Source organism: Zonotrichia albicollis, chromosome 10 (assembly GCF_047830755.1).
Source record: "Zonotrichia albicollis isolate bZonAlb1 chromosome 10, bZonAlb1.hap1, whole genome shotgun sequence".
NCBI lineage: Eukaryota > Metazoa > Chordata > Aves > Passeriformes > Passerellidae > Zonotrichia > Zonotrichia albicollis.
In genome coordinates, this window is record NC_133828.1 from 12,893,149 (window position 1) to 12,919,935 (window position 26,787).

Consider the following 26,787-nt stretch of genomic DNA (forward strand, 5'->3'; position numbering starts at 1 on the left):
AGAAACAAAGGACTGGAAAACAATGGAGCAGAGATCCTATTTGTTTTTTCTTCCAGTTGTGAAGGGATGCTATAAATTCTGTGTTCTGTATAACTCTAAAATGTACAAGGGTTTTTTTCCCCAGTATATTTTTATCAATAGATTATTTTCTTTTTTTTCCTTACCCATATGAATGATGCGTTTCTTTCCTCCCCTGAGCTTTCTAAAACTCCTTATGCTAACTTGAATTTCCTTTTCACTACTTGGTGGAAACATGGAGCATGGCTCTTGAGAGTATTGATGGTTATTGATGGCAGATTTGGAGCTCTTTAATGACCACCTGACACTGCAATGTTCCTCGTGCCAAAATACTCTGTTAATTTCAATGGTAGCCTGGGAATATTAGTTATCTTGCAGAGCTGTTTTCTTTATAGTAACTTGAGAATAGATTTGAGTTGTACTGAAAGAGAGAATAATAGGTTTTTGTGAAGGAAGTAGTAAGTGAAGGGTCACTCATGCTGTTTTTCTGTCCTTGTGAATTTAGAGAGCATGAAAATGAGTTCCTTCTTCCTTCCTAAAGGAGCTTTAAGCTCCTTCATGTAGGCACAAAAGAGCCAGAAGTACAGTGCCAATATTAGCAGATAATAATAAAAGAGGAGAAAATTGAGGGTTGTTTTTTCTACAAGTTTTTTTCTTCTTCCTGCTTGAAAGAGGGTGAAAACCAGTTGCCTTTACTGGAATCACTCTTCCTGGGAAATCAAGTGGTTGAGGGGAGCTCTCCCACAGAACACTTCCTCAGCTTATGATTGTTTCCTTGGCTGAGTGGTAAATGGGAAGGAAGGACTGTGACAAATCACTCCCAGGGGAGCACCCCAAGTAATCTCTGAGCTGAGGACAGTCAGCCCAGTGTCATCTGGGACTTGATAGGAACAGTGCAGAGATGCTGCTTTTTGGTAGGTTTTTTGGGGGGTTGTTTGGTTTTTGGTTTTGGTTGGTTTTTTTGACTACTTGGAGTGAGAGCTAGGATGGAGTTAGAACTGGCATACAGCTTGAGGTGAATGTCTGATGAATCTGAGCAGGAAATCCAAGCTGCCCTGGTGCCCCAGGGGACAGAGCCACCTGCAGAGGCTCTGCCACCCTGCCAGGAGCTGCTTTCCCTTTAGGAGCATCAGCTGATTCTGCTGGAGAAGCTGCTCACAGTTACAGCTGTGTTCTTGTAGCACTGCTTCATATTCATCTGCAGGCATGGTTCAAACCCCCTCAGGACACACTGTAGGACTAAGGGACAGTGATGCAGAGCAGATTCTTCTTTGTCTGAATTGAGCTGCGACATCTCCTTCCTCTGCTGGCAGTCTTTGTGATGGCTCTGAGGAAGTCTGTGCTCCTTACCAGGAAAAGCAGTAGATTTTGGGTTGTGTGCTTAAGTAGATAATGGAAAGGGACTTAAAACCCTAGCTGACCAAATTGTTTTATATCATTATTAGATTTCATTAATGACTTTTTTCTCTGGCCTGATGAGAAGCTTGTTTGTCTGTTAAAACTAGTAGCTTTGTAAGAAGCTGCATAACCCATCCAAATGGGTAGATTTATTCAGGCCTTCTTGGTTATCTTATCCAAAAATAGTTTAAAATAGTTGGTTATCTTATCCAAGAATAGTTTAAAATAGTTCTTGGCAGTGATGTTCTGTAAGGAGCCCATGATGCTGGTTCAGGCTGTGTCTGCAGCCTCGTGGCAAGTCCAGCTGTGTGCCTGCAGAGGTCCATGTGGCAGGATCAGCTCCCATGGTCTCAGCCTGCTCTCAGATAAGGGAACTGATTGGTGGATTAGTGTGAATTACCAGGGAGGGAAGAGCTTTTCTGCAGGGCTGGGAAGGCAGGAGCTCAGCAGGGCTGCACAGAAGGCTGGCTCCAGGAGTGACAGCTCTCAGTGGCTGCCCTTGCAAATCCAAACAGTGGGGACAGGCTTAGGCATAACCATGGGGTTAAAATTATAAACTAGGACAAGTCATAACCCATCCAAGTGTCAGGGAAATAGATCACAGTCTTCTACCTGAGTAGCTACTCCACATCCGCTCACCTTCAAGCCCACTCTGATGGTGAGAGACAGAAATTAGTTTTACATCACAAACTTCTTCTCTGCCTCCACGACCTCGCTGCACCTTGGACAAGCAGCAGGATGGAAGGAACAGGCTGGTAAAGGGCGTTTCTACATTGGATTTTTGCACAATGTGTTTCCTGCAAACTGAGTGAAGCAAAGAGGGAGAATTTGAGTAGGGACTCAAAACATAAAAATGCAACTGGGATTATGCTTTTACTGCCTTCATGTATGATTTTAAAAGACATGCCTGGCTTTTGGGCTCACAAATGTTGTTAGATACAAGCTGTGTTGTGCACATTGTGTCTACCTTAACCCTGTCACCTTGGGGGTGCACATCTTTCCAACACATCTAGGAAAATGCTCCAGCAGTGCTACATCCAGTGCCAAACCATTTTGATCCTAGAAACAACTCAGAGCTTCATTTTGATAATTTCTTTTTTTTTTTTTTTTATTGAGGATTGAAGCAAAATATTTTAATGAGCCCCCCTCCCAAGATAAGATTTAAATTATTTTACTGAGAAAGGATAAAAAATGAAAGATCTTAATCCGTGTCTTTCATTTCAAATTACATACGGAAAAAACCCAAATCCCTTTGTTTTTTTCATGAATATCATCTACCTAGCTGCTTATGTTGCCTTCCAGCAATGTCTTTGTTGCTAACTCTGTCTGAAACACCACCTGCATCTAACTCTGTTCTAATGTCTCTCTAAATGTGACAAGAAAATTCATGTATTTAAGAAGACAATTAATAGGAAATTTAAGCCAAGCTGTTCTGTTAGGAGATAGAGAAGATAAAATTCCAGGATAATGTTATACACAGTTGGCTATGCTTTTTACTTTTATAATTAAAATATTAGTAGATGCTAATAGGAAGGATTTGAAATTGAGATGATATAACTTCTTTCAGTGTCAGGAAAAGCTAATGTGAAAATACTTTTTAAAAGACACTGTTTTTCAAACTGTATTGGGCACACACTGAATAGAATGTAAAACACTTATAAAAATAATAACAAATGCCTTTGGAAGTTACTAATTAAATTTGAAAATCCATAGTTAGGTTGTTAAAATTTTTGCTATTCATGTCTGTTAAGAGTTTGATGCAGAAATTAAAACTTTTACAATCCAATATATTATTAAAGTGACAGATTATGCACTTTTCCCCAGAGGATTGTAACTGAAAAGACAGCAATCTAAATTAGCATATAGACCCAACTAAGGGAATGCAAAAAAACAAATATAACCTATAAATCAAACCTGGAGCACAAAACATATAGCAAATGTCAAGTGCACCTTGACTCTGTGTGAGCACAGGAGTGTGGTCAGGGCACAGCTGTATTTACACTGTCCTTGTGCAGCTGGTGTTGCTGAGAAGGTGCCAAATTAGAGCAGCCAAAGGCAAGCAGGATCCTGGAGGGGCACACAGAAAGAGCTGAACCAGCAGCTGGGATCAATCAGGGAAACCCACACTTCTGCTTGGAGCCAGCATCTTTAATTAAAACCCTTGTACTGCTCTAATAACTTTGCGTGTTGGGAACACTTCCATTGATTTCAGTTACTTCCCATTTGTGCCTTCATGGATTGATATTGTCTTGACACAATCAAAGATGAGGGGAAAATATAAAAGAGACTGCTAATTTGCACATGTACATGAGGTGGTTGTTTCATCACAGTTTATTGCTATGAAATACTGGTAGAAGTTGACAGTCTCACCCAGAAATCCATCTCAATGCACAGCACATTTTTCAGGACTTGGGTGTTTGTGCTTTGGTCCTGGCCCTGACTGTGACAGTTCTGTGCATCTGAACCCTCCAAGTTCTTGGGATCACACACAGGATCTGTAGGAATCCAGGCAGGTAGTTGTGCTGACCCTTAAAAGGTCTGCTTTGAAGCTTGGGGTCTCAGCTGGGATTAGTGAGGCTCTCCTAACTATTGTGTTGGGTGAAGATATGAGTACCAGCCACCTGAAATGCCACATAGTTTGACATTTTGGGCAATATTTATAATTCAGATAGGTCTTGAGTTACAGTTATAAAATCAATTTATTGGATTTGGGGGTGGAAAAAGCTTATAATCTTTTTAAACCAGTGCAGCTAGGTGTATTTTCTGTGTATTTCCCTGAGAATGATTGCAGGAAGCTGAACTAGTGAGTGGTGTTTATTGGCATCTGAGCAATCAGATTGTTTCAGACCTTCCGAAAATACAAAGAATTGCCTTGTGTTTGTTTTGGCTTGGGGAAAGACCTTAAGTCCTTAGATCCAGAGCCTGCCGAGCTCATTACTGTCTTGGTGTGTGTGGTGCCACTGGAGACACCTGACAGCTTCTCCCCAGACCTGGGCCTTCAGTAGCAGCTGTAATGCAAGTATGGCATCCAGGAGATAGATATGGTATCTTCTGGCCTCTTCCTAGAACAACACACTGGCATTTCTGTTGGCATTGTTTGTTTTCCCTGAAAAATAAACAACTGGGGAAGAACAGCAACAAACCTTTGCTGTAATTATTCATTTTGCTTCAGGAAAACCCACAGTGTTCCCTATCCTGAGCAGTGTGGTAGAGACCCTCCTTGAGCAGATGTCTAACCAGAAGCAAAATGTGCTTTTTGAAGGCATCCAGTTCAAATATTGTGCTGAAGAGAGGAAAGAGAGGGCTGTGTTCCCCCAGATCAGCCCTGGTGTGAATGGCCCATCCCAAGATCAACCCCAAAACCTTAGTGTTGTCAGCACCATGTTCCAGCCAGCTGAGCTGTTCTTCCATGAGGAGCCAGTGGCTCCATGGACAGGGTGGACATTGTGGTCCACACCCAACAGCAGCTGGTTCTGGGGTAGATAAATCAGAGGTGAATTTGGCAGCTCCCACTGATTACCCACACAGAGAGGCTTTACACCAAAGCTTCCTGGGGTTTAAGTAAAATGTCCAATAGCTGTGGGGCACAGCAAGGAATGCATTTATCAGTGGGCTCCATGCATGGCCTTGAGGCGCAGGCACAAGGCAGAATTGACTGTGGCCATGTCAAAACACAAAGTGCCATAGAAGGGGAGGCAGAGCCTTTGGGTGGTGGCCCTTGGCTCCAGGAGCAGCTGCTCCCTGGGCAGTGGCACAGGTGACCACAGAGGGTTTGGGTTTTGGGGTGAACTGAACAGCATCTCTGCCCTCCACTGGGTGTTAGGGCCTTCCCCCAGGGTAAGGCTGGGCTTTGCCTCTCTGTGAGGCACACTGTGCTCAGTCCAGGGCAAATCCTGGGCTGGTGGAAAACGAGGCACACTCACAGACTAGGGAAGGAATTTGTTCATTTTCATGAGCCAAGACTGTCACACAGTGTGCTGGTGGCACACAGCCACAGGTGCCATTGTTTCACATCTGTCTTAATGTTTATCAATACTGTCACTTAAATAAACAAATCTTTTTAATGTGCTTCTCTGGCAGTGTTGACAGTAAGTGCCTTCACAGAATTTCCCAAATTCCTCAAATTAGATTGCAAAACCACAAAAGCCTTTTCTTTCTCTCTGGGGGTTTTCCTCTGCTATCAGCAAGATGAAAATGTTCTAAAAGTGCATTGTTTTATTCTGTAGATTACCAATAATCACTTCTCTTTAGTTATTTACATTTGTATGTCCTAAATAAATACTGTATGTAGCAAGAACTTTCAGCATTACCTTAAGTATTTCTGGCAAGAAGTGAAGGGATTTTGGATCAGAATGTACTTATAAAGGTGTTATTTATACATTAAAATAGTAGAATCAAGCAGAAAGTTGTATGGAAATTTTTTCTCTTGAAAAGTGTTTTTCATCAAGAAGTAATTAAATGCTTTTTAAAAAATAGGTGTTGAAGGTTAATTGCCAAAGTGTATCATCCCAGCTTATATCAAAAGACAGCTGACAGCCCGGTAGGCAGTGGTGGCTGGTTTAGTTTGGATAATATTAATTTCTTTTTCCATAAAGTAAAGGTTACAGCTGAGTGAGGGAGGGGAGGTGATGGGCCACTGGGTGACCATTCTTTGCACAAGGTTAAGCCCCCAGTGGTGTGGAACAATCCAGCTGGTAGATCTCCTTGCTCCATTCTGAGAATGAAGGCAGGAGTGTGTTAGAAATAGCAAGTGGTGTTTCCGAACGTGCTCCAAGGTTGCAGTCTGTTCTGTTCCCATTTGCCAAAGGGATTGCCACCAAGGGCAGACTTTGGCTGTGACATTGGTGGCCTCACTCTGAATTTCACTCATTTACTCTGTGTTGCTGTTCTTGGTGGGAAAACTGTTGTGCAACTGGTGGGCTCTTCTGTTATTTCTGGGGGGCAGGGGAGAGGGTGTCATATCCTGTTAAAAAAATTAATTGAGAGTAACATTCCTCATGAATTTCCAAGGGTAAGAGAGCACGCTAAAAATTCCTTCTCCAGAGTCCTTGAGCAACATGTGTGCTCCTAAAGAGGGGATTGTGCAGGCATTTTGAAGACGGGTGTCCTGCAGGCATTCTGGATACAGATGTGCAGAATTTCTGGAATACAAGTGTCCTGAAGACATTCTGCATCAAGAGAAATATAGGTTGGATGTTAGAAAGAAGGTTTTTTACGGAAAGAGTGATAAATTTCTGGAATTACCTGCCCAGGGAGGTGGTGGAGTCACCATCCCTGGATGTGCTTAAGAAAAAACTGGATATGGCACCGAGTGCCCGGTTTTAGTTGAGGGGCATGATTTGGACTTTATGACCTTTAAGGTCTCTTCAAACCCAGTCATTCTGTGAGTTCTGGAATACGAGTGTACTATAGTGGCTCTGGATGCAGTGTCCTGAAGATGTTCTGGGTCCAAGTGTCCTGCAGGTGTTCTGGGTGCAGGTGTCCTGCAGGTGTTCTGGGTCCAAGTGTCCTGCAGGTGTTCTGGGTGCAGGTGTCCTGCAGATGTTCTGGGTCCAAGTGTCCTGCAGGCATTCTGGATGCAGATGTCTGCTGATGTTCTGGGTCCAAGTGTTGTGCAGACATTCTGGACATAGGTATCCTGCAGATGTTCTTGATCCAGGCGTCCTGCAGGTGTTGTGGGTCCAAGTGTCCTGCAGATGTTCTGCGTCCAAGTGCCTGCAGGCGTTCCGGATCCGAGCGCCAGCACCCCTGAGGCGTTTCCCTCCCTTCCTGGGGGTTTTCCCAGCCTGCTGTGGGTGTTTTGCTCAAGGAGCAGTCGGGGAGCTCTGTGCCTGGCCCTGTGTGTGACGCTGTCCCTTTTCCTGCCCCGCAGTGACCAAGACCGTGTGTGCAGAGCAGTGTGACGGGCGCTGCTACGGGCCCTACGTCAGCGACTGCTGCCACCGCGAGTGCGCCGGCGGCTGCTATGGACCCAAGGACACCGACTGCTTTGTACGTGCCGTCTGCCTTCTTCTTCTTACTCTACTTTCTTGTTCTTCCTGCCAGTCACTCTGCAGAGTCTTAATGCTTTAATCCATGAAATTCACAGTTTCACCCTTTGAATGTACTGCATGCACACTCGCAGATTCAGGATGCAAATTTTAGCTTTTTAGGATTTTTCATATTCTATTAGCATCGTTTATCTACTTAATATTACTCATTAACAGATCTATGAGATTTGTAAATACAGATTGGGAACTGTTAATATGCTTATCTCTGTGATTTTCATCTTTTTCTTTTCCAAAATTAGCTTTTAGAGGTGACAGCAGATTTTTAAAAGTATTTGCCATTATATTTGAACATGGTTTTTATTAATGCTCTGTGTGCTTTTCATATCAAAGGCAAGAATACTATTTAGATTCTCTGTGCAAGGTGTTCCTTGTTTCTGCCAGACTTAATTTAAATTCAGGTTTTTTACTGGGCGTGCTTCTTTGTGGAGATGGAAGGAAAGTGGTTCCCAAAACACTCTCCCTCAAATGCATATTACTACATGTGTGCTTCAGATGGAAAGAAGAAATGGCTTTTTCTTTAAAGAAATATAATCTGAATATCCAGTCCTTTAGAAAATCTGTCTTGTTTCTAATCCATTATTTCTAAGAGTTTTAGCAGCCTTAGAACCCAAAACTGATCTCAAAAAATGTGTAGCTCCTCACACTGGGTTGATGAGACAAGTTTTTGCTAATGGTTTCAGCGAAGCTTTGAACAAAAGAGACAGGAAAATATCAGTCTTTGTTGTGTCATGTACAATATAAATAGGTAAAGGGAAGAGGGAAAATGCAGTCATTGGGCCCAAATGAGCATTGAGGAACATTCTCAGAGCTGATGTGTTGATGCTTTCAAAAGTTAAGGACTGTTACTAGTAAGTACAACTTTACAAAAGGACAACCTTTTAAAATAATGGCTCAGGCCTGTTATTTTGCTAAGTAGAAAAGGACTGTGGGAGAGAGACTCAGCTGAATTAGAGGTAGAAAAACAATTTATTTAACCATCATGTGTTCACATAATGGTGTGTGGTGGTTGGCTGGATTATGTTATGATTTGAAGCTATGTAGCTGATAAAGGCCTAACTGCTTAAAAAGGCCTGGTTTTTGCAATAAGTAACTTTCCTTTGCACCTGCCTTGGGACTCTGCATCACTCTGGACCCTCACCCTCCAAGTTCAAGTTATTGGCAGCATAAGTTGTGTACTGCTGCAGCCTGAAAGTTAGACTGAATTGTGGTAGCTGTGGAAATACACATGCTAAAATCAACTGATTTGTTTTTTTTCTGGTACAGCACAGAGGCATCCAGGGTTTATTCTCATTCCCTTCTGGCCCCAGAGCAATGTAAAAGAAATTCAGCAGGGGTCTGGCAATTTTCAGGCCTAGTCATTACTTGCTTAGACACAGTGGGTGAAGAGTGTAACCCTTTAGGCTGTAGACAACTGTGCTTAGCTTTCAGCTGAGACACATAACTTTGTTTTTTCCCTGTGTATTTCCTGTGCTTTTATTCACAAATTAGCAGCATTTAGCACAAAGTGCTAGAAATCTGCATATATTATCGAAGCAATTACAAATGTATATAAAACATTCCAGTCATAAATTAAAAGTTTCCAGATCTTCTAGATGAATTTGTTCTGAAAATTGCCATGTCTCCAAGGAGTATTGGTGTGCTTCATGCCTTTGCTAAACTGTTATCAGAGAATTGTCATGTACATGATGGAGTGCCTTTGAAATCAACATGTAAGAAATGGGTTGAGGAAACAAACTAAATTAGTATTTATTAATAAGCAAAAGTACAGTTTATGAAGCATTACAAATCCTTTAGAGCATTATGGCATCTTGCAGCAGCATCCTGTTCTAAATACGGTTTTAATATCTGTAGATAAAATTCATCCATCCTCGTCCATCTGCTGCCATGCACTCATTTGCATATTCACTTCTAAAAGCAAGACAGTAATCATCATCTGACATAAATGCAAGCAAACATGCTAAAGCAAAGTTTTACTGGTGTTTTTATCTCAGATTCAAACTGGATCTAGAACTTGAAATGCATAGGAGGGCCTGGCTGCTTGCTTAGTGGAACCAGAAAAGTCACATAACCCAATTCCTTGGCTGGACTTGCTATCCAGTTCTGATTAAAGTCTTTGTGAGTGTTAAAAAAAAAAATCTGTTTCTATGACAAAAATTGGCAGGTTTTATATTAGGCATTGTAAATGACCAGGCAAGGCAGGATCAGCAGTTTTGCTTAGCACTTGCTCCATGCAGGACAGTGCTTTAATCACAAATCTCCCTGCTCATTCATTTCAGCATCAGATTTTGTCCTTGGATACATTATTAGCCTCTCCTTTCTGAAATCTTCTGGCATGGCAGGTCCCAGGGTCCTGCTGGTCCTGATCCAAATGGGGATAAGAACTGCTTGTAAAATCAGCAGAAGAGAGGAATTTTTTTCTCTTTTCTCTCAGTCCCAGTCCAAGAGGCAAGGGGACAGGACATGTATATTATTGTTGTTCTTGTTGACTCTTTAAAGACACAGAACCATCTGTATTTTAACAAAGAAAAATGGAAAAAGACCAGAAAGATTCACTCCTAGACTAACACTTCTAAAGCAGCCTGGATTACAGGTTAGTGAGGAGGCAATACCCAGTAACAGTGGCTGCTTAAACTGCTAGAGGGATCCAAGCCAGGCTGCAGCTTTCACATTCATACGAATTTTCATTCAGAGTATGCTCTGTGAAAATGACTCCAACAGTTTTCTTATAATCTGTAGTTAAATCTGTAGACATGATGTGTGCTGATAAGGAATGTCAAAATCGGTGGGGCTTTCTACTCCTAATTACCAACCTTGCATGGTCAATTGTTTTCCCTGCATCCCATTACTTTTGTTATCCACACACTCTCCTCTTCATTTGTCAGGGCCCTGTCCTCTGTCAGCTGTGTGTGGCAGAGCCTGAATGCTAAGTGGGACAAAGTCCTATTTTCCTCTCTCAGCGTGTGAAGCAACTGACCTTGTTAAACTTGCCACTTAGGGAAATGGCCCCCTCCTGTGCTGGCTTAAAAGAAGTTCTTATCCCTCTTGCCTCCTAATTGGGAATTACAGTTTTCAGCTGGATGATGTACTCACGCTGTAAGAAATATAAAGGGTTGGACTCTGAAAAAGTCATCAGCATTTGCTTAGAGGATGATAAATAGCTGCTCGCTCTTGGCAGTTATAGAATGTCCTATCAAGTTGAGAATTGGTTGATTGTGAGTGGTTATGAAACAAATTACGGCGTTGTTTTGGTTTTGTAGGAAGTGTTGTAACAGGCAACTGTTGCTAATTAAAGGGGCTCACCAAACTCCCTAATGAAAAAAGTCACATCTTTGCCAAGATCCTATCAAAAATCCAAGGAGCCACAATGAATGTTAGAGAGCTCTGTATCACATTCCTCACTGTCACAGCAAGTCTGAACAATCAAAGCCATCTTTTACACCAAAAAACCACCAAAACCCTAAAGCAGCTGTATGATTTAATTCCTTTTTTTTTTTTCTCCTTTGTTTTGCAGGCCTGTATGAATTTCAATGACAGTGGTGCTTGTGTCACCCAGTGCCCCCAGACCTTTGTGTACAACCCCACCACCTTCCAGCTGGAGCACAATCACAACGCCAAGTACACCTACGGGGCTTTCTGCGTCAAGAAGTGCCCACGTGAGTGCTCTGTAACCTGCCCTGCTCTCTGCCTTCTCTCAGGGGGAGCTCCACTTGCATTTCAGGAGCCTTAAAAACAGAGAGACAATGAGAGCTGAGTGCAGAGCACCGTCTCTGCAATCACTCCACGTGTGCTTGTAGCCTGTAATAACTCAGGTGATAGCTAAATACATCACCTTTCGCTGTGATGCTAACAGTTCCCAAGGATCCTGGAGTGGTTTTCCTAAAGAAAGGTGGTTTCTGTTTTCCTGGTCAACTGCTTGTTACATTCATGCTTTAGATCAGTATTTGCAAATTCCACAATAGTGTAAATAAGTAGTTAAAATAGTGGGATTGTAAAGGGTATGAATTTTTGTTTCAGTCCACCACCAGCACCTGGTACCAAATGTTTCCATGATATTGATGCCCCTAGCATGGAGTAATGATGGTTTGACAGAAAGTTACCCTGAGCAGTTCTGTCCCAGTGAAGAATAAACTTGTAATACTGACAAGAATGCGGTCTTAAAACTCCAGAGTAAAATTAGAGGGAAGGGGGGAGTTTAAAAAAAAGAACAATTCCATGCATGTAAAACCCACATGCTTCTGAGATACCAGCCAGATGATGACAAGTAACAGAAAAAATTATAGGGCCATCACTTACACAGTCTTTGGATCTGCTGCTTTAATTGGAAAGAATAATAGAGAAGATAGTGTTCTTGCTCTCCCTTTCATTCCATAAAGGTTTACAGTTTGCATTAATTATTCTGTCCATAAGTTATGTGTAAGAAGGATGGGTGATCTATATTAAATGTAGCCATAATTCAACCCAGCCCAAATTCCCAATTTTGAATCTCTGTGGAGGACTGACAGCAGCCAGGGGCTGTGACCACCAGGGCCTGGTTCTGCCTCCAATAGGGGTGGGTTTGCTGAAGCAGGATTGGTTTGTTAAGAACCTCATATCATGCACTATAAGGGTTATAATTCTTTGCCCAAATACTTCATTGAACATTTACTTTTTAAAATTTTTCCTTTCTTATCAGCATTAATCATTTAGTTGAGTAGGATCACTCTATATTCCCTTTGGCTCTTGTTTTACAGGGAAAAAATTGAAATACTTGTCATTGTCCTGTGCACTGTTTTATGCCAGATGTTTATTGTGTGCATTAAAAAGACAGGACAGACAATCCTGCTTTATTTTTCACCAATTACTGTAACTTTCTTTTTCCCTACAAATAATAATAAGAATGCTGAATGGGGGGACAAAGAGGGATCAGGCCTGACAAAAATGGATTTTTATAAGTCTCTGATATGCCTCTTTACCCTATACACTTCTGAAAACACATAACTTCAAATGCTAATATCACTGCGAAAGTACTGAGGTAACAATAGTTCCAAAACACACCCAGCTTTTACTCACTTGCTGCCACCATCTCCTTTTCCTTTCCAGACAACTTTGTGGTAGATTCCAGCTCCTGTGTCCGGGCATGTCCAAGCTCCAAGATGGAGGTTGAAGAAAATGGCATTAAGATGTGCAAGCCCTGCACTGACATTTGTCCTAAAGGTAGGCAGTGGTTCAGTAGAAATGTACTTGGAAGTTGTCTACACAGAGTGTTATTTTGGCATGACTTGCCCTTCATGAGTGTGTTGTAGAATATGAATAGCCTTTGAATACGCACAAAAGTTTGAGCTATGTAGGTTGTGTGTCAAGCACATAAAATAGAGCGAAAATTTATTAAGTTGTAACAGCAGTATAACCAAACCAATTGCTTTTTATTAGACACAAATGAAGGGGTTTTCTCTGTTGGTTTTAGAGAAATCTGCAAGAATTGTTCATTGTGTTATTTTAATGACAAGTATTTCCTGGAGGTGTTTTAGCATTGTCCTTTTGTCATTCCAAAGGGGGCCATAAAAAAACCCTGACTTCAATGTCTGGGATGTTGCAATTTATCAATACAGCATTAGGTTTCCATTTCCTTGCTCTGTCTCTGCTTTCCCAGAATCTTTTACCCCCTTTCTCAGTGTCTCAAACACAGAGCAGTGATGGTTCTGTTGAAATCTGTGGTTTACTTTGCGTCTCTAGACTCCAGACTTTCTGCTTCTTGCTTAGAGCTCTGTGCAGCAAAGCACCAGAGGTTTTCCTAAATGGCCCTATGCCACTTTTCAGTCCTAATGGAAGCCACATCTGGCTTAATTGTGGTAAATAATTTGTGTTGTTGTTGGATGGATAGTTTTTTACATGAAAACACAGGTATGGAGTTCCCTAATTTCTCAGGAAGAAAGCTATCACATGTTTGTATAAGATTCTGGTGCTGGCTGCCTTTAGAGTAGACCAGTGAGGAAGAGATAATACATCATTATATGGTTGAAGTCATGAGGGATTTGTTCCTGGATGCATCCTGTGTCCCAGAAATGCAGTAAATTACATAGGCAGGCTGCACAGAGACGTTTCCTCACTGGTTTCCAGTTTCTCCACGTACCAGTAACTTGCTGATTGAGCTGATAAATAACAAGTTATTTATGCAACATTTAAAGAGCCTTTTGACATGGATGGTGAAGTTCACAAATCCACCAGAGAAGGAGACCTCTGTGATGCCCTGTGAAGGCTGATCTAGAACAGAGGCCAGACAGAGTTAAAGAATAAAGCAGGGATTTATTAAAAGGATTTCCTCAATGGATGCACCTTGGGCAGCACAAGAGCCCAGCCAGGGCTGCACCCAAGATGAACCAAAATGGTCACAAAAGGGACACCTGGTCATGGGGTCTCTCACTTTTATAAGTTCTGCTCCATTTGCATATTGGAGTTAATTGTCCAGTTACAGCTTTAGCTTGTGAAATGCCATCCTTCTTGTTTTTCTCTCTTCAGCCCACGTTGTTTTTCTTCTTGGGCCTGAGATTTGGATCATTTGTCCTTGGTCCCAAGCTAGAGAATGAGTTATTTTCTCTCCCTACTCTGTGAAGAGAGCTTACCAGCCCCTCAAGTGTCAGAACTACACACTAAAGCAGCAGAGAATCTGAAAAATATAAAAGCTAAAACCTAAGACTGCATTTCCCCCAGCAATGTTAGGCCCCTCAGTTTCTGCAGTGCCCATAAAATGCACCAAGAAATGGCAAGGCTGGGCTGAGTGGGATTTTGTGTGCTGGGATTTGTGTGGCTGATAGCTTTAGATCCCTTGTGAAATACCTTAACCTGTGTGCCAGGGTGCTGTTTGGTTAAAATTGGGATGTGCTTCTTTGGGAGTATGGGTCAGGGATGCTGTTTGAGCCCCTCTCTGCTGAATGAGATGTGGTGTCTGTAAGGCCAACATGTTCTGATTCAGTAATTGTTTTCCCCAGTTCTTTACAAGCTCTTTGTTTTGGCAGCATGTGATGGCATTGGGACGGGGAGTTTGGTGTCAGCTCAGACAGTGGATTCCAGCAACATTGACAAGTTTGTAAACTGTACCAAGATCAATGGCAACCTTATCTTCCTTGTCACTGGGATTCACGGGTAAGTGACAAAATGCTAAGATGTTATGTCATGGTGCCAGCTGAAACCAATTGCATCCGCCTCGTAATGATGGCTGCAGGCTTCTTTTATGCAATAGCAGATCCAGGATAAATGAGTTTTCTGCCTTCCATTGTGAAGAAAAACATTGCCTTGATTCTTAAGATTCAACCTCTAGGAAAAGAAAGGATGGATTAATTGTTTGCACTAAAAAGAGAAAAGACAGCTATGATTCTCTGGTTACTTTATGAAGTCCTCAATACTGGCTTACAATAAAGGCTGATCAGAGAACAGAAAGGAGAAAAGGAAGTTACCTTCCATGATTTTGTTGAAATTTTGTGTGAAAATAATATGCAGAGAGACAGCCTTTCTTAGCATAACTGGTCTTAGTACACACACATGCACAAAAGCTGCCCTCTTGTCAATGAGTTTTGAAGAATCTATTCAAGTTTCAGAATTCACTGGTGTATAAATCCAGTATTTTGGTTTAAATTTTGCTCATAGTAATAGAACCAGAAAAACCTCAAAGTATCACATGGCTCTGCTCTGGCCAAATGACCCACTGAGAGGCTGGATGGAAATCTCACAGGGCAGGAAAAAAATCAAGTAAATACAAGGCAAGCAGCTAGAGTCCATGAGCAATCTTGTGTGGATTAATCCAGTGCATTACATGAAATTTAATTTCAAATCTAAGAACTGCTTTTGCAGGAAAAATTATATTAGCTCATTTAAAAATCTGTCTAAATTAAAAGAACCAAACCTAATCTTGAATAAAATTGTACTAGTCTGAAAAAATCTAAATTTGGACTATAAGCAGAAAGTTAGAATATTCTGTTCTGTTTTACAGAAGTGTAGCACATGTAATGTTGAAAGTGTGTAGCACTTTGTGTCTCATTCTTGTTGAAAAAAACTCACTTCAGCAAGCCTAAAACATGAGGGCATTGAGTTCTGCAACCCTAAATTTTTCTACGGCATGGATTACATTAGTAGAGGTTAAAAGAAGAGAAGATTTGAGAATTAATGAAAAAATCTAGATTTCTGGAACAGCTTTTTTATTTAAAGTTTCAATGACATTTTGCAAACCAACAATATGAAAGGGAAATTTAAAAAATGACACTGACTACACAAGTAGTTTGTTTTATAAATGAACAGTATAGAGAAACAACAATTTTACTTATTTCCTCTCCAACTTTTGTCACAAATTCATTTATTCACAGTGAACTGCAAACTTTAGAATATGAATTTTTAGTGGTTTAGATTGTAGGGACTTAAAATCTGGTTCTCTGTGGAATTGGAAGACTTTTGGTTGTGGCAGAGAATAATTTCAATGAAAAATGGAGAATATATTTTTTTGTTGTTGTTTCCATTGGAAATTGTGCTGTTGCAGTTAATCCTGTCCTATATTTTGATCCTGTGGTTCTGTAGCCTAGTTCTTTCCTGAGCACATGAACTTCAAGTCTTTGTGAATTTGTTATAATTTATGTAAATATATATATGTAATTATGAATGTTTTCTACACATCTATTTAAAGTCATTAAGATATACACTATTCTACAGTTTTATATGTTGCTAGAACAGCAGACATTTGGCAGTTTAAGGGGTTTAATTGTGTATCTGCATCTCTAAAGCTGTTTTATCTTGAAAATTTAGAGGTGAAATTCAGCTGCCTCATGTTTATTGCAGGCAAGGGTTTTTCCTTTTTTGATGGTAATACAATTTGAAAGCCAAGTGCTGTGTTTCTGTTAGGTAGTCAAAACTTATTTAGTTTTGTGAGAGCCCCACATTGTTAAAATGTGTTTGATGCCTCTGGAGCCCACTGGGCTTTTTTGTTAACATTCCAGAACTCCTTGTGTTGCTGCTCAGGGTGGTTAGAGGTGACCCCACCAGCGTGTCACCTCACACATTTGTGACTCCTGTCCCCAGAGACAGCCAGGTGGATCCTCCTGCAGTTTCAGTTCCAAGAATCACATGTCCTGGAAGGCAGGAGGAGGAGAGGAGGAAATGTGTGCTCCATATTTATTGGGGGTGTTTCCTGCTCTGAGAAAACACATAGAAATACCATAACATGCCATTGCAGAAGAATTTTGGTTTAGTTTATGCTTCTAGTCAACTTTTAAATAGGGGAGGAAAGTATCATATTTACTAAATGATGGCACTCTCAAAATCGAGGTCAGCTTCATCTTTTTACACTATGGCATATCTAAGTTCAAAATTTTAATTTTTGGAGGTTATTTCATTTCTTATTGAAATTTGCTTGGCAAGAATCTGTACTTTTAGAGATTCCTTGTTCCACACCTTCTAAAAAGTGTGCCCTTTAAACGCCATGTGTCAGGAACTGCTGGCATGCTCTTAGCTTAATTTTGCTTATAGCTTGTCATTCCTTTTAGGAGCAGCTTTGTTAGTCCTGGTATAAATCCCTGGAAAAAAACACTGAAAATTCATCTTTCCTTTAGGAAGGTCACTCATGGTTGTTTAGAATTCCCTAATTTTCCATGGCATAAATATTTGCTAAAACATGAATGTGTTGAACTTCTATGTTTTCCTTCAAGATGAGGTGGGAGAAGTTAGACACAGATCTGCAGGAGCAACAGGCTGAGGAAGCTTGGTGTATATTCTCATGAAAGCAAAGTGTTGAGCGCCTTTAACGCTGTTTCCTACATGTTATGGCTGTGAGAACCTGATATTTTCTTATTTAGAATGTCACATTGTGTAATTTCAATCTTTCAGAGACCCCTATCACACCATCGCTGCCATCAATCCAGAGAAATTAAATATCTTCCAAACAGTGAGAGAGATAACAGGTAACACACTTCTGATCTTCTATAATCTGCATTAATTAATGAACTCATTCTCACTTTGCATTTATAGTTGTCATGTGTTGGGTTTTCTGAAGAGCACAAGGTATTTGTTTTCATTAAGCTCACCATGCTGTCATTTTAATGAATATTTAATACAGAAAACTTCAGTATCAGTTGATTTTCACGAGTGTGCTGTCCTTTGAAAACAAGATGCCCTTTATGGCAGATGCTAAGTGGCCAAAGGAACTTGGTCCCATGTTAGCAAAGTAGAACAAGTGTTGCAAGGGAGGGAAATGTGAGGAAAATGGTGCTGAAATGTAGGAAACCATTTTCTTCACCTGAAAGCATTTGTAAGTTCTAGTGTGCTTTTACAGCTCCTTCCCTTGCTCTAACAGAGGATGCTGCTGCAAGTTAGCTTTTGTACTTTAAGATGTGTAAGGTGGTGGTGGTGTGTCCCATTTTTTGTGACTTTTCCATGGAGTCACAGAACTGGGTACTCAGTACTTTGTGTTCTTGTTTCACCATGAGGGAGACACAGAGGGAGATAATATAGCTCTGAGTTCTCATTTGATTTCTGATTATGTAGAGGTAGGGAAATGCAAAAAACCTGTTCTATTTCATGCACAAAAAAACCCCACCAAAATACCTTTGGGCAGCACAGCTTGATGGTAGCTGTGAGGAGCTCAGTATGCTTCACTTCTCAAAAGCTGTGAATTTCATCAAACATGGGATTAAAAATGAAAATGAACTCTTAATCTCTTCCTAATTAATATCAAAGATAATCTGGCAACTGGGTGAATATTATTTGCCATTCCTAAACACAATAATTGACAGTCTTAGCCATGCTGCTGAAGTGGAATTACCCCTGTTCTTAACTCTGCCTCAGCACTGGGCTGAAATGCAGTACAAAAAGTCACGGGGAGCTGCCCTCTCTGGAGATCTGTGCAGCACAACACATCCTGAGGAATTTCCAAGTCCTCACCTTGGAAATTAGGACAAGTTCTCCTTCTCTTTCTTTGGAGGAGATGGTGGTGAGCAGCCTAAAACTCTCCTTATTTATTTCTTTTCCTCAAGCTGGCACTGTCTTTCCTTTCTGGGCTAAGCCTGTCCTAACTCTCTCATGGCTGAAATAATTTGTGCTCACATGTTTGCTTTTTCCTCCTTCAGGGTATTTGAACATCCAGTCTTGGCCTGAGAATATGACAGACTTCAGGGTGTTTTCTAACTTGGTTACCATTGGGGGGAGAGCTCTCTATAGGTAAGGTACTTCTCTGTAGGTGGAATAATTTTTATTCGCTTTCTGTGATTCTTTGTTCAGTAGCACAGAATGCAACATCCTTTGGGAAGGACATTGTAAATTAATATATTTTTCCCCTCTGTTACCAAGGTGTTTGTTATCAGTTATTTCCCCTCTGTTACCAAGGTGTTTGTTATCAGTTGTTTATAATGGATAATACTTCTAAACATAATTATTTCAAAAACCAGTCTTAGTTCATGGCTATAGCTATTATCTCATTGACTGGAACTTACATTTATGGTTCAAAATACCTCGTGAAGAAACATAGTTTAAAAGGAATGAATAATAGAACTTAGCCTCATTATTAGGAATTTATATGGTTGTGATTAGGCATGCAGGCTCATATAAAGTGGTTTTAGGAAGAGGTAAAAGGTGGGAGAATATTGAGATCACTGAGGCACATTGCAGGTGAGGTGTTCATGAGCTCTGTAGTGCCATTTTTACCAGAGATGTTTCTGTGCGGAAACATGGATGGAGAAATTGGTTTGAAGACAAGAAATGCTGGGGGAAGCACAAGGAGGTACCTGAGAAATTTACACAGCAACCCCTGGATCCCCACTTTGGAGAGGGAGTAAATCAGACATGGCATTCTGCTGGCATCTTAAACAGCAACCTGAGCAGAATATGAACAGCAGTGAAACCTTGAGGTTGAATTACAGCCCTGCATTCTGTTCCAAGGCAGCAATTTTTATTTGGAACAGCTGGAAAACAATTATCATCATTAAAATACAATAACTTAAAGCATGCCCAGAAACTGGATATTGTCTTCACTAATCTTCAGTCATAAAATATGTGCAGTCATTTTCATGTTGTGCAGACAATCATTTACTGTTCCTTTGATAAAGAAAGGCGATAACCACATCTTACAACCAAAGAAAAATGAAATGTAGAGAATGGGCTGGAAAAAAAAAATCCATGAAAATAACAATTTCTTCCTGTGTTACTTGAAATGGCATTAATTTGATTCCTGACAGAAGATGTTTTAATATATTTTCATTAGCATAGGGTGGTTTAGTAATAATGTGGTGTATTAATGCTGTTCAAAGTATTAATGCTATTGAAAGAAAAACCTGAATTATATTCAGTCTTCTTATCAGCACATTATCTCAAAAAATCTGTTAATGGATTAAATGTAACTGGTTGATGAGTTCTGCTGGCTTGCTTGGCCTAGTGCTATGAGTATCACAGCTTGTGGTATCTCACTCCTGACAGGACTCATTGTTTCCTACCCAATAGAACTGGATGTTGACTCATAACATATTTGTAGTACCACAAAATAAAAGTTTTCTGGACAATTCTTAATTTTTCCAGAAAGATCATCTTGATACTTGGCGCTAATTCCAGCTGGCAATTCCTTACCAGATATAATAAGCTGTGCTTTCTGAAGTTAATTCCTATTTTCTCTCACTTTTGTTCTCATCCCAGTGGCCTTTCCTTGCTCATCCTGAAGCAACAAGGCATCACTTCCCTGCAGTTCCAGTCCTTGAAGCAAATCAGTGCTGGCAACATCTACATCACAGACAACAGCAATTTGTGCTACTACCACACTGTCAACTGGACCAGCCTGTTCAGCACCCCCAGCCAAAAGACAGTGATCCACAGGAATAAAAAGGCAGAGAACTGCAGTAAGTACCTGCTGCTCACTGCCACCACCTCACCTGGGGGCTTCTGCAGCTCCATGGGGGCAGCAGGGGAGCTGTGCTCACTTACAGCATCCAGGCATTTGGCCCAGTATGAGCAGAAAAATGAAAATTTTTAAGGTGTGGACAAAGAAAAGGGAGCAGAGAGAATTCACTGCTTCCTTAACATGATGGGAACGTTCCAGTTTCACAAATATGAATTCCAAAATCTGTCAATGGAGTGTTCATGATTTACAGCCCTTTCCTTATGGAGTGGTACGGTGGTGTTTGCAAGGGTCCCAGAATGAGAGAAGGCATGAGAATCTTGACTCCAGAAGGCTCATTTATTATTTTATGAAATATATTATATTAAAAGAAAATTATATACTAAAACTATACTAAAAGAATAGAAGAAAGGATTTTATCAGAAAGCTAGAAAGGAAAGGAATGCTAATAAAATCTTGTGACTGCTCACAGCCTCAACACAGGCGGCTGTCATTGGTAATCAAGTAAAAACTGTTTCACATGCTGGGTAAAAATTCTCCAAATCACATTCCAAAGTATCAAAACATGGAGAAGTTGAAACTTCCCAGCTTCTCAGGAGAACAGGATTTTTATCCTTTTCTCCTGAGAAGCTGGGAGATTAGGATTCCCTAATGGAAGGATTTTTCATAAAATATGTCTGTGACAGAATAGACCTAAAGTGACCCTAAGTGGCCCTATCCTAATCCAGTGGTGCTTTTGGAACTGGTTTAGGTCACCCAAGTTCTCCCTTTTCATATTTGACTTATCTGATAAAAATTACTACTTCAGGAAAGCTTACATGCCAGTACCTGAGCTGAGATCATAGCACTGAGCAGCCAAAGAAAGCTCTGTAGCAGATAAAATAACTTGTTTATATAGAAATCGGGCAGCAAATTGCATCAAAACAGGCATATTGTAGCAGCAGAGCAGTTCATTTGAAGCATCTGTTAGACTGCTTGCAGGAGAGGAGATTCATTAAATTGCTGTATGTTTAAATGATATTGCTGATTTTTGTGCTCTGACCAGCCAAAAATGTTTGCTTTGGGTTTTTTCAAGCTGTGGTCCTATTTTTGACTTGCACTTTAGTTCTTTCTTTCTGTTGGTTTGAGTGTGGTTTTGTTTGGTATTTATGACGGATTTTATTTCTTTTTTTCCTCTCCCCTCCTCTTGAAGTGCTGTTCTGCTCTGTTTTGAGAGAGTGTGCTCCTCACTATAGTGTAAATGTACCCTCAGTGTTAGGTGAAATACAGCTGGAGCTTTGTCTCTGCTGCTCAGTTACTTTTCTAAGAGCCACAGGAAGTACAAAGTCTTGTTTAGTTATGCCCACATGGTTTTGGTTGTGTGGAATTTTAATTATTATTTTATTAGTCTATTTCTTTACATGCAAGTTAAAAAAGTGAAATTTAAGAGTATGCTGCTTGCTGTGCCTGAGGGTGTAGGGTTTTTCTTCTGCCCCTACATAGAAAGCCAGCTATAAAAATAGAGTATTTCTTGGAAAATAGAGGTGCTGCCAAGAAGGATGGCACATCTGCCCAGGGCTGTGGCACTGCTTTTTGCTTTCCCCTGCAGAGTAACAGGATCATGTGGTGAGGAACCACCTAGTTCTGCACTGGTGCTCTCTAACAACTGTTTTGTATGGCATGAGGAAAGAATTAGCCCTTCCAATATCTCCCATATGGAATTTTTGGGCTGACAGAGCAGAAAAAGGAAGAAGCTCAAGGTTTTGTTGACCATGAAAGAGTCACTAAGGTTATAGTCCCAGATCTGAGTAGGTCCCATCTTGCCAGGAGATAAATGAACTTGTGAACCTCCTGGAGAGCACAGGTTTCCTCTCCACCAGAAGAACTGCTTACTATGGGAGAAAAATCATACTCTGATGTTTTCTTACATCAGATTGGCTCTAGCTGTCTGATTTTCATGCAGCATTTAATGAAAGAACAATCAACTTTCCTTCATTCCCAGACATTTAATATAAAAAGAAACTAAGCAGTAATAAGGTGGGGCACAGGCCTCATGTCTCACACAGGAATGATTCCTCCTTGCTTCAGGTTTCTGTAACCTCACACATGTTATGAGACAATGGGAAATCACTCAGGTGAATTTTGTAAGGTGCTTTCTCCCATCACAGAGCAGTGTCCCAGTTATTTCACTGTTTTTGAGAGCTTTGGGACACAACGACTGAACACAGCAGTTTGGAACATAATCTTGCATTAGTTGTCAGGGCTCCTTTGTCAAACACCTCTTTGCCCTTCCCTGGGATCCCTCAGTTTGAATCCCTTTAAAGCTGCCACAGCTACTGAAAGATGGGCTTCCAGAGCAAATGGAAACTGGGATGTGCTGTCACATCATCCTCTCACATGCAATGTCTTGTCACTACATTTGCACACCAAGAGAAAATGCAAACTTCATTTCACCTCTAGCTTGGTGAGGATTTCTTATAATAGACACTTACCATTTTCCAGGAAGAAAAATACTCCTAAAGACATTTTAAGAGATTTAGCACTGTGGAAATCTTAAAGAGGAAAGCACATCTCATTTGTTTCCTTTTTAAACAGTCACAAAGCAAGCTCCAGCATCAAGGGGCTGGTTTTAAGAATGGACTCTGACCTGTGTTCATTAAATGGATAGTGTATAGTGAACAGAGGCCAGGGGTCAAGTGGCTCCATCTGGGAGCCAGTGCAATTCCAACAGGAATATTGGTTTTTCTCTCCAACTGGGACATCTGTGTGAGTGAATATCAGTGTCCAAGCTCATGTGCATAGGGAATGGAGCAAATCACCAAGAAAAGGGTAGGTAGATTTTACCTTTGCTCCATGCTAAAGTGAAAAGTCTGCCTTTTTTTTTCCAGCTTTTTTTTGTTTGTTTTTTATTTTTTTATGGAACAGTCAGAGGTGAGTCATGTGAAATATGAGTGCACACAAAAGAAATGCAGGCAAAAAAATGTTCTTTTATCCAAAGTTACTTGAGCAATTCCCTCAGCTTTAGTGACTCCTGCAGTGTAAGGTGAAGCCCTTCTAGGCAAAGGTTGTTAGAGATGTGATTATTATGAATTATATCAATCTAGCCACCAATTAACAACTTGAATAAATGATTACATTCATTATCAGGCATGATGTAAAGCTAATTGAAGTCTGCAGGAGTTTTTCTATTCAGTTTATGGAGCTTTGGATCAAGCCCAGAAGCATATAGCCAAATAAAAATAATTTTTCTTTTTTTAGTAGCTAATTTTCTTGTGTTCTGTTTAGGTTAGGGGAAAACATTGAACCTTTCTGCTCCTAACCTGTATGGCCCCAGTAATAAGGAATGAGTCCTTCTTCCAAAACTCCTGACAAAATCCAGTTTCTGTCAAGAACATTATTGTTATTTCTTTACACATAAGGCCATGTGATGTGCTGGAGCTGCAGAGCAATGCTCAGCCCTTGGACTTGCCAAATAATGTGTCAAAAATTGAAATGTTTCTTTATCCATCCCCACAATTAAAGAAGAGAAAGGCAGAGAAATGAGTTTTTATAAGTTGTCGAAACAACGACTCCCTCCTTGCCAAGATTCTTTTATGAAAACATTTCAGGAGGAAATAATAATTTTTTTGTTTCTGTTGCTTTTTTCATAAGACTACAGGCACTGTGTTGGCTACATTTCAATGGGGTAATCATGATTTTCTTTATTGAAAAACTCTCTTTTTATTTGTATACAGTTACTCACTGTATTTTTGTAGCTATCTTATAGTAATATCCCTTGTTATTTGGACAGATATTTTAGTGAAATTCTCTATCTGTGCAAATAAATTCTGATTCCAGAGTAGTTTGTAGGGTGAGAAAAATGAAAAGAAAGGATATCACTAGTAGTAAATCACAATTTCAAGTCACAAAGAAGGTGAGAAAGCAAACAGGGAACTGCCTTTCTGTGATGAGTGTGGAGAAACAAAATCAGAAGAGCTAGCAATATTCTTAAAATTAAAAATGAGAAATTAAAGGATCTCCAAACCAGGATAAGTTTTGTCTGTTGCATGACAAATATTTAAAATGAATCATTGATTAGACAGCAAACCCCAAATGAAGCTATATAAAAAGTTTAATTGTAACTAGGAGAATTTCTGGCTTTGTAGTTTTTGTTGTTATTTGCAGGTTCAGGCAGTGGCAGCATAGTGGAATTACTGACATCTGATAGGTATTATAAAAATGTTGTTATGCTTAGGTTAGGACAGTAAAGAGGAGCTGGATTTGCATCTCTGCTCCTCCTGGCTGTGCTGGTCTGGCTCATTTGACTGCAGCAGCAGAGCTCAGGGAAGGAGGACAAAGCTCTCTCTGAAATGGCCCCTGAGTCCCGCTTGCTGTGCTGCAATCTGTGATAATTAATACACTTCAAAGCATACTGAGCACTTGCAATGACTCCTGAATGAAATAACTTTGTATTTGGCTGTTCCTGGTTTGAGCTTTGAGGAAAAAGAAAAACCAAAAAGGTACTTCTGAGTAGCTTTTGGATGTCAGCATTAAAAATTATATGTGATATAGAAAGGAAAAAACCTGAATCTCCCAGCCTTGATAATACATGTTCAGGCTTCTCATGCCTGAGGTTATTTGTGGTGTATTGAGTAAGGAAGTATTGAAGAGGGTGGTAGAACTCAAGCAGCACATCTCCTTTTCATTTGTTATTCCTCTTAAGTTGTTCCAATAGTTTGAAAAGCCAACAGATGTCTTATTGTTGCCATCTCTGATAGTTCAGGTCCTTGCTGGGTTTAATTTACTCAGTCCAGGGTGTAATCCATTTGTGTAAAACATTGCATCGTGCAAAAATAAATTCAAATTTATTCTGCCCTTTCACATGCCAGGGTTAGGTTGAAAGTGCACCCAGATTTCCATCAGGTGCTGGAGAGATAATGTGTTCCTTTTGCTCTTTGCTCATTTTCTCCATCTGTCACATCATCTAGATATTTACACAGAGAATGATTTATATAAAATAAAAATACAGACTTACACTGTTTGAAACAAACTTTCCCTCTAACCCTTAGTTTATTGTGTATTTTTGTGTGGGGTTGAGGGTTTTAATATAAAGGCTCTTTGGCTCTTCAGGTGCTTTTGCAGTAAATAAATTTAAAATGACAATTAATGGTGTCTTTTCTTCAGTTATTTCCCCACTGTCCATAAGTTGTATTTCAGGGAGTCCTCAATTCATAGGTAGCATTTTCTATTTTAGTTTAATAGAACTTTAGTGGATTCAGACAGTTGATTTTTTGACTCCTTTAAATTTTTGCCATTTATCACGTCATGTGTCAGGGAATTTTACAGGTTGATCTTTACTTTCTATGAAGAAAAATCTCAGATTTTAACCCTATTGGATTCCTGTCTCTTTGAATGCCCATGAGGGACTGGGAAGCAGCAGTGAACAATTGTTTGATGCTTACTCACTCCTCCTTGCCATTCAGGATTTTAGCAGCTTTAATCATGTCCTTTCTCCCCCACCTCTCTGGTTACTCCTGGTTTAGAAGCTCTTCTCTGGTTTTGATCATCCTTGGAGCACTCAAACATTTTTCCTGCTCAGTTTTTTCTGAAAGGAGCAGACCAGGAGTGTGTACAATATCCAGCTGAGTGCTCTGTGTACTTGTGTTGTGGCACAAAGGTGATTTGCTTTTTTTCTGTCCTATGATTTGTGGAAAAAACTATACTTCACAACTTTTACAAGTTTTTTATAGGTATGTATTTTTATTAAGTGCTAGCTTCATGCAGGATAGTTCTTTAAAGAACGTGTGTGCTCTCTGGGAGTCTAGTTTCTTTTTTTGTCTCTTAATTTGCTGCATATGTGTGAAGCTTCACAATAGGTTGATATTTATTTATAGATATCACTTTAATTTATAATTTCATATATATATAAATATAATATATATATGTATTATATCATAAATATAAATTAATAATAAACATATAATTATATATACATCCATTATTATAAATATATTACTATGTAAATATATCTATAATAAATGTAGTATATATTATATATAATATGTATAATATTATATAATTATTATATTGTATAATAATGATATAATATATATTATTATAATACAATATAAATTTATGTTTATATTATTTTATGTCTATTTACTAATTTCACGTTACAATCTGTTCTAATCAGTTCTTGTACAGAGAGAGCTCTTTGGTTGTTTGTTTCTTGTACTTTCAGTTTTGGTTTGCTTCTTGTTGTTTCAGTTGTGGTTTGCTTCCTGTTGTTTCAGTTTTGGTTTGCTTCCTGTTGTTTCAGTTTTGGTTTGCTTCTTGTTGTTTCAGTTTTGGTTTGCTTCTTGTTTCAAGGTTCAAGGTGTTCTTCTTCTTCTAGTTTGGAAATAAACATTCTTTTTATTTTGTTTGAGGTAGTTTTGTAAGTTACAGGTTTTTTTATGAGTATAGTAAGTTAATTAGGTTTTTAGTAAATTAATACAGGTTTTTTAGAAGTACAGGAAATTAATTAAA

General features: G+C 39.8%; 1 protein-coding gene across 2 annotated transcripts in view; it reads left to right on the forward strand.

The window, feature by feature from the left end:
• The window catches only part of ERBB4 (erb-b2 receptor tyrosine kinase 4), a 579,112-nt gene that overhangs the window by 406,123 nt on the left and 146,202 nt on the right, over positions 1-26,787 (forward strand). For both annotated transcript variants that reach the window (XM_074548046.1, XM_074548047.1), the window contains exons 6-12: positions 7,289-7,407; positions 10,978-11,119; positions 12,546-12,659; positions 14,459-14,585; positions 17,310-17,383; positions 18,548-18,638; positions 20,103-20,302. In XM_074548046.1, coding sequence (XP_074404147.1) covers positions 7,289-7,407; positions 10,978-11,119; positions 12,546-12,659; positions 14,459-14,585; positions 17,310-17,383; positions 18,548-18,638; positions 20,103-20,302 — 867 coding nt within the window. The remainder of the gene's footprint in view (positions 1-7,288; positions 7,408-10,977; positions 11,120-12,545; positions 12,660-14,458; positions 14,586-17,309; positions 17,384-18,547; positions 18,639-20,102; positions 20,303-26,787) is intronic.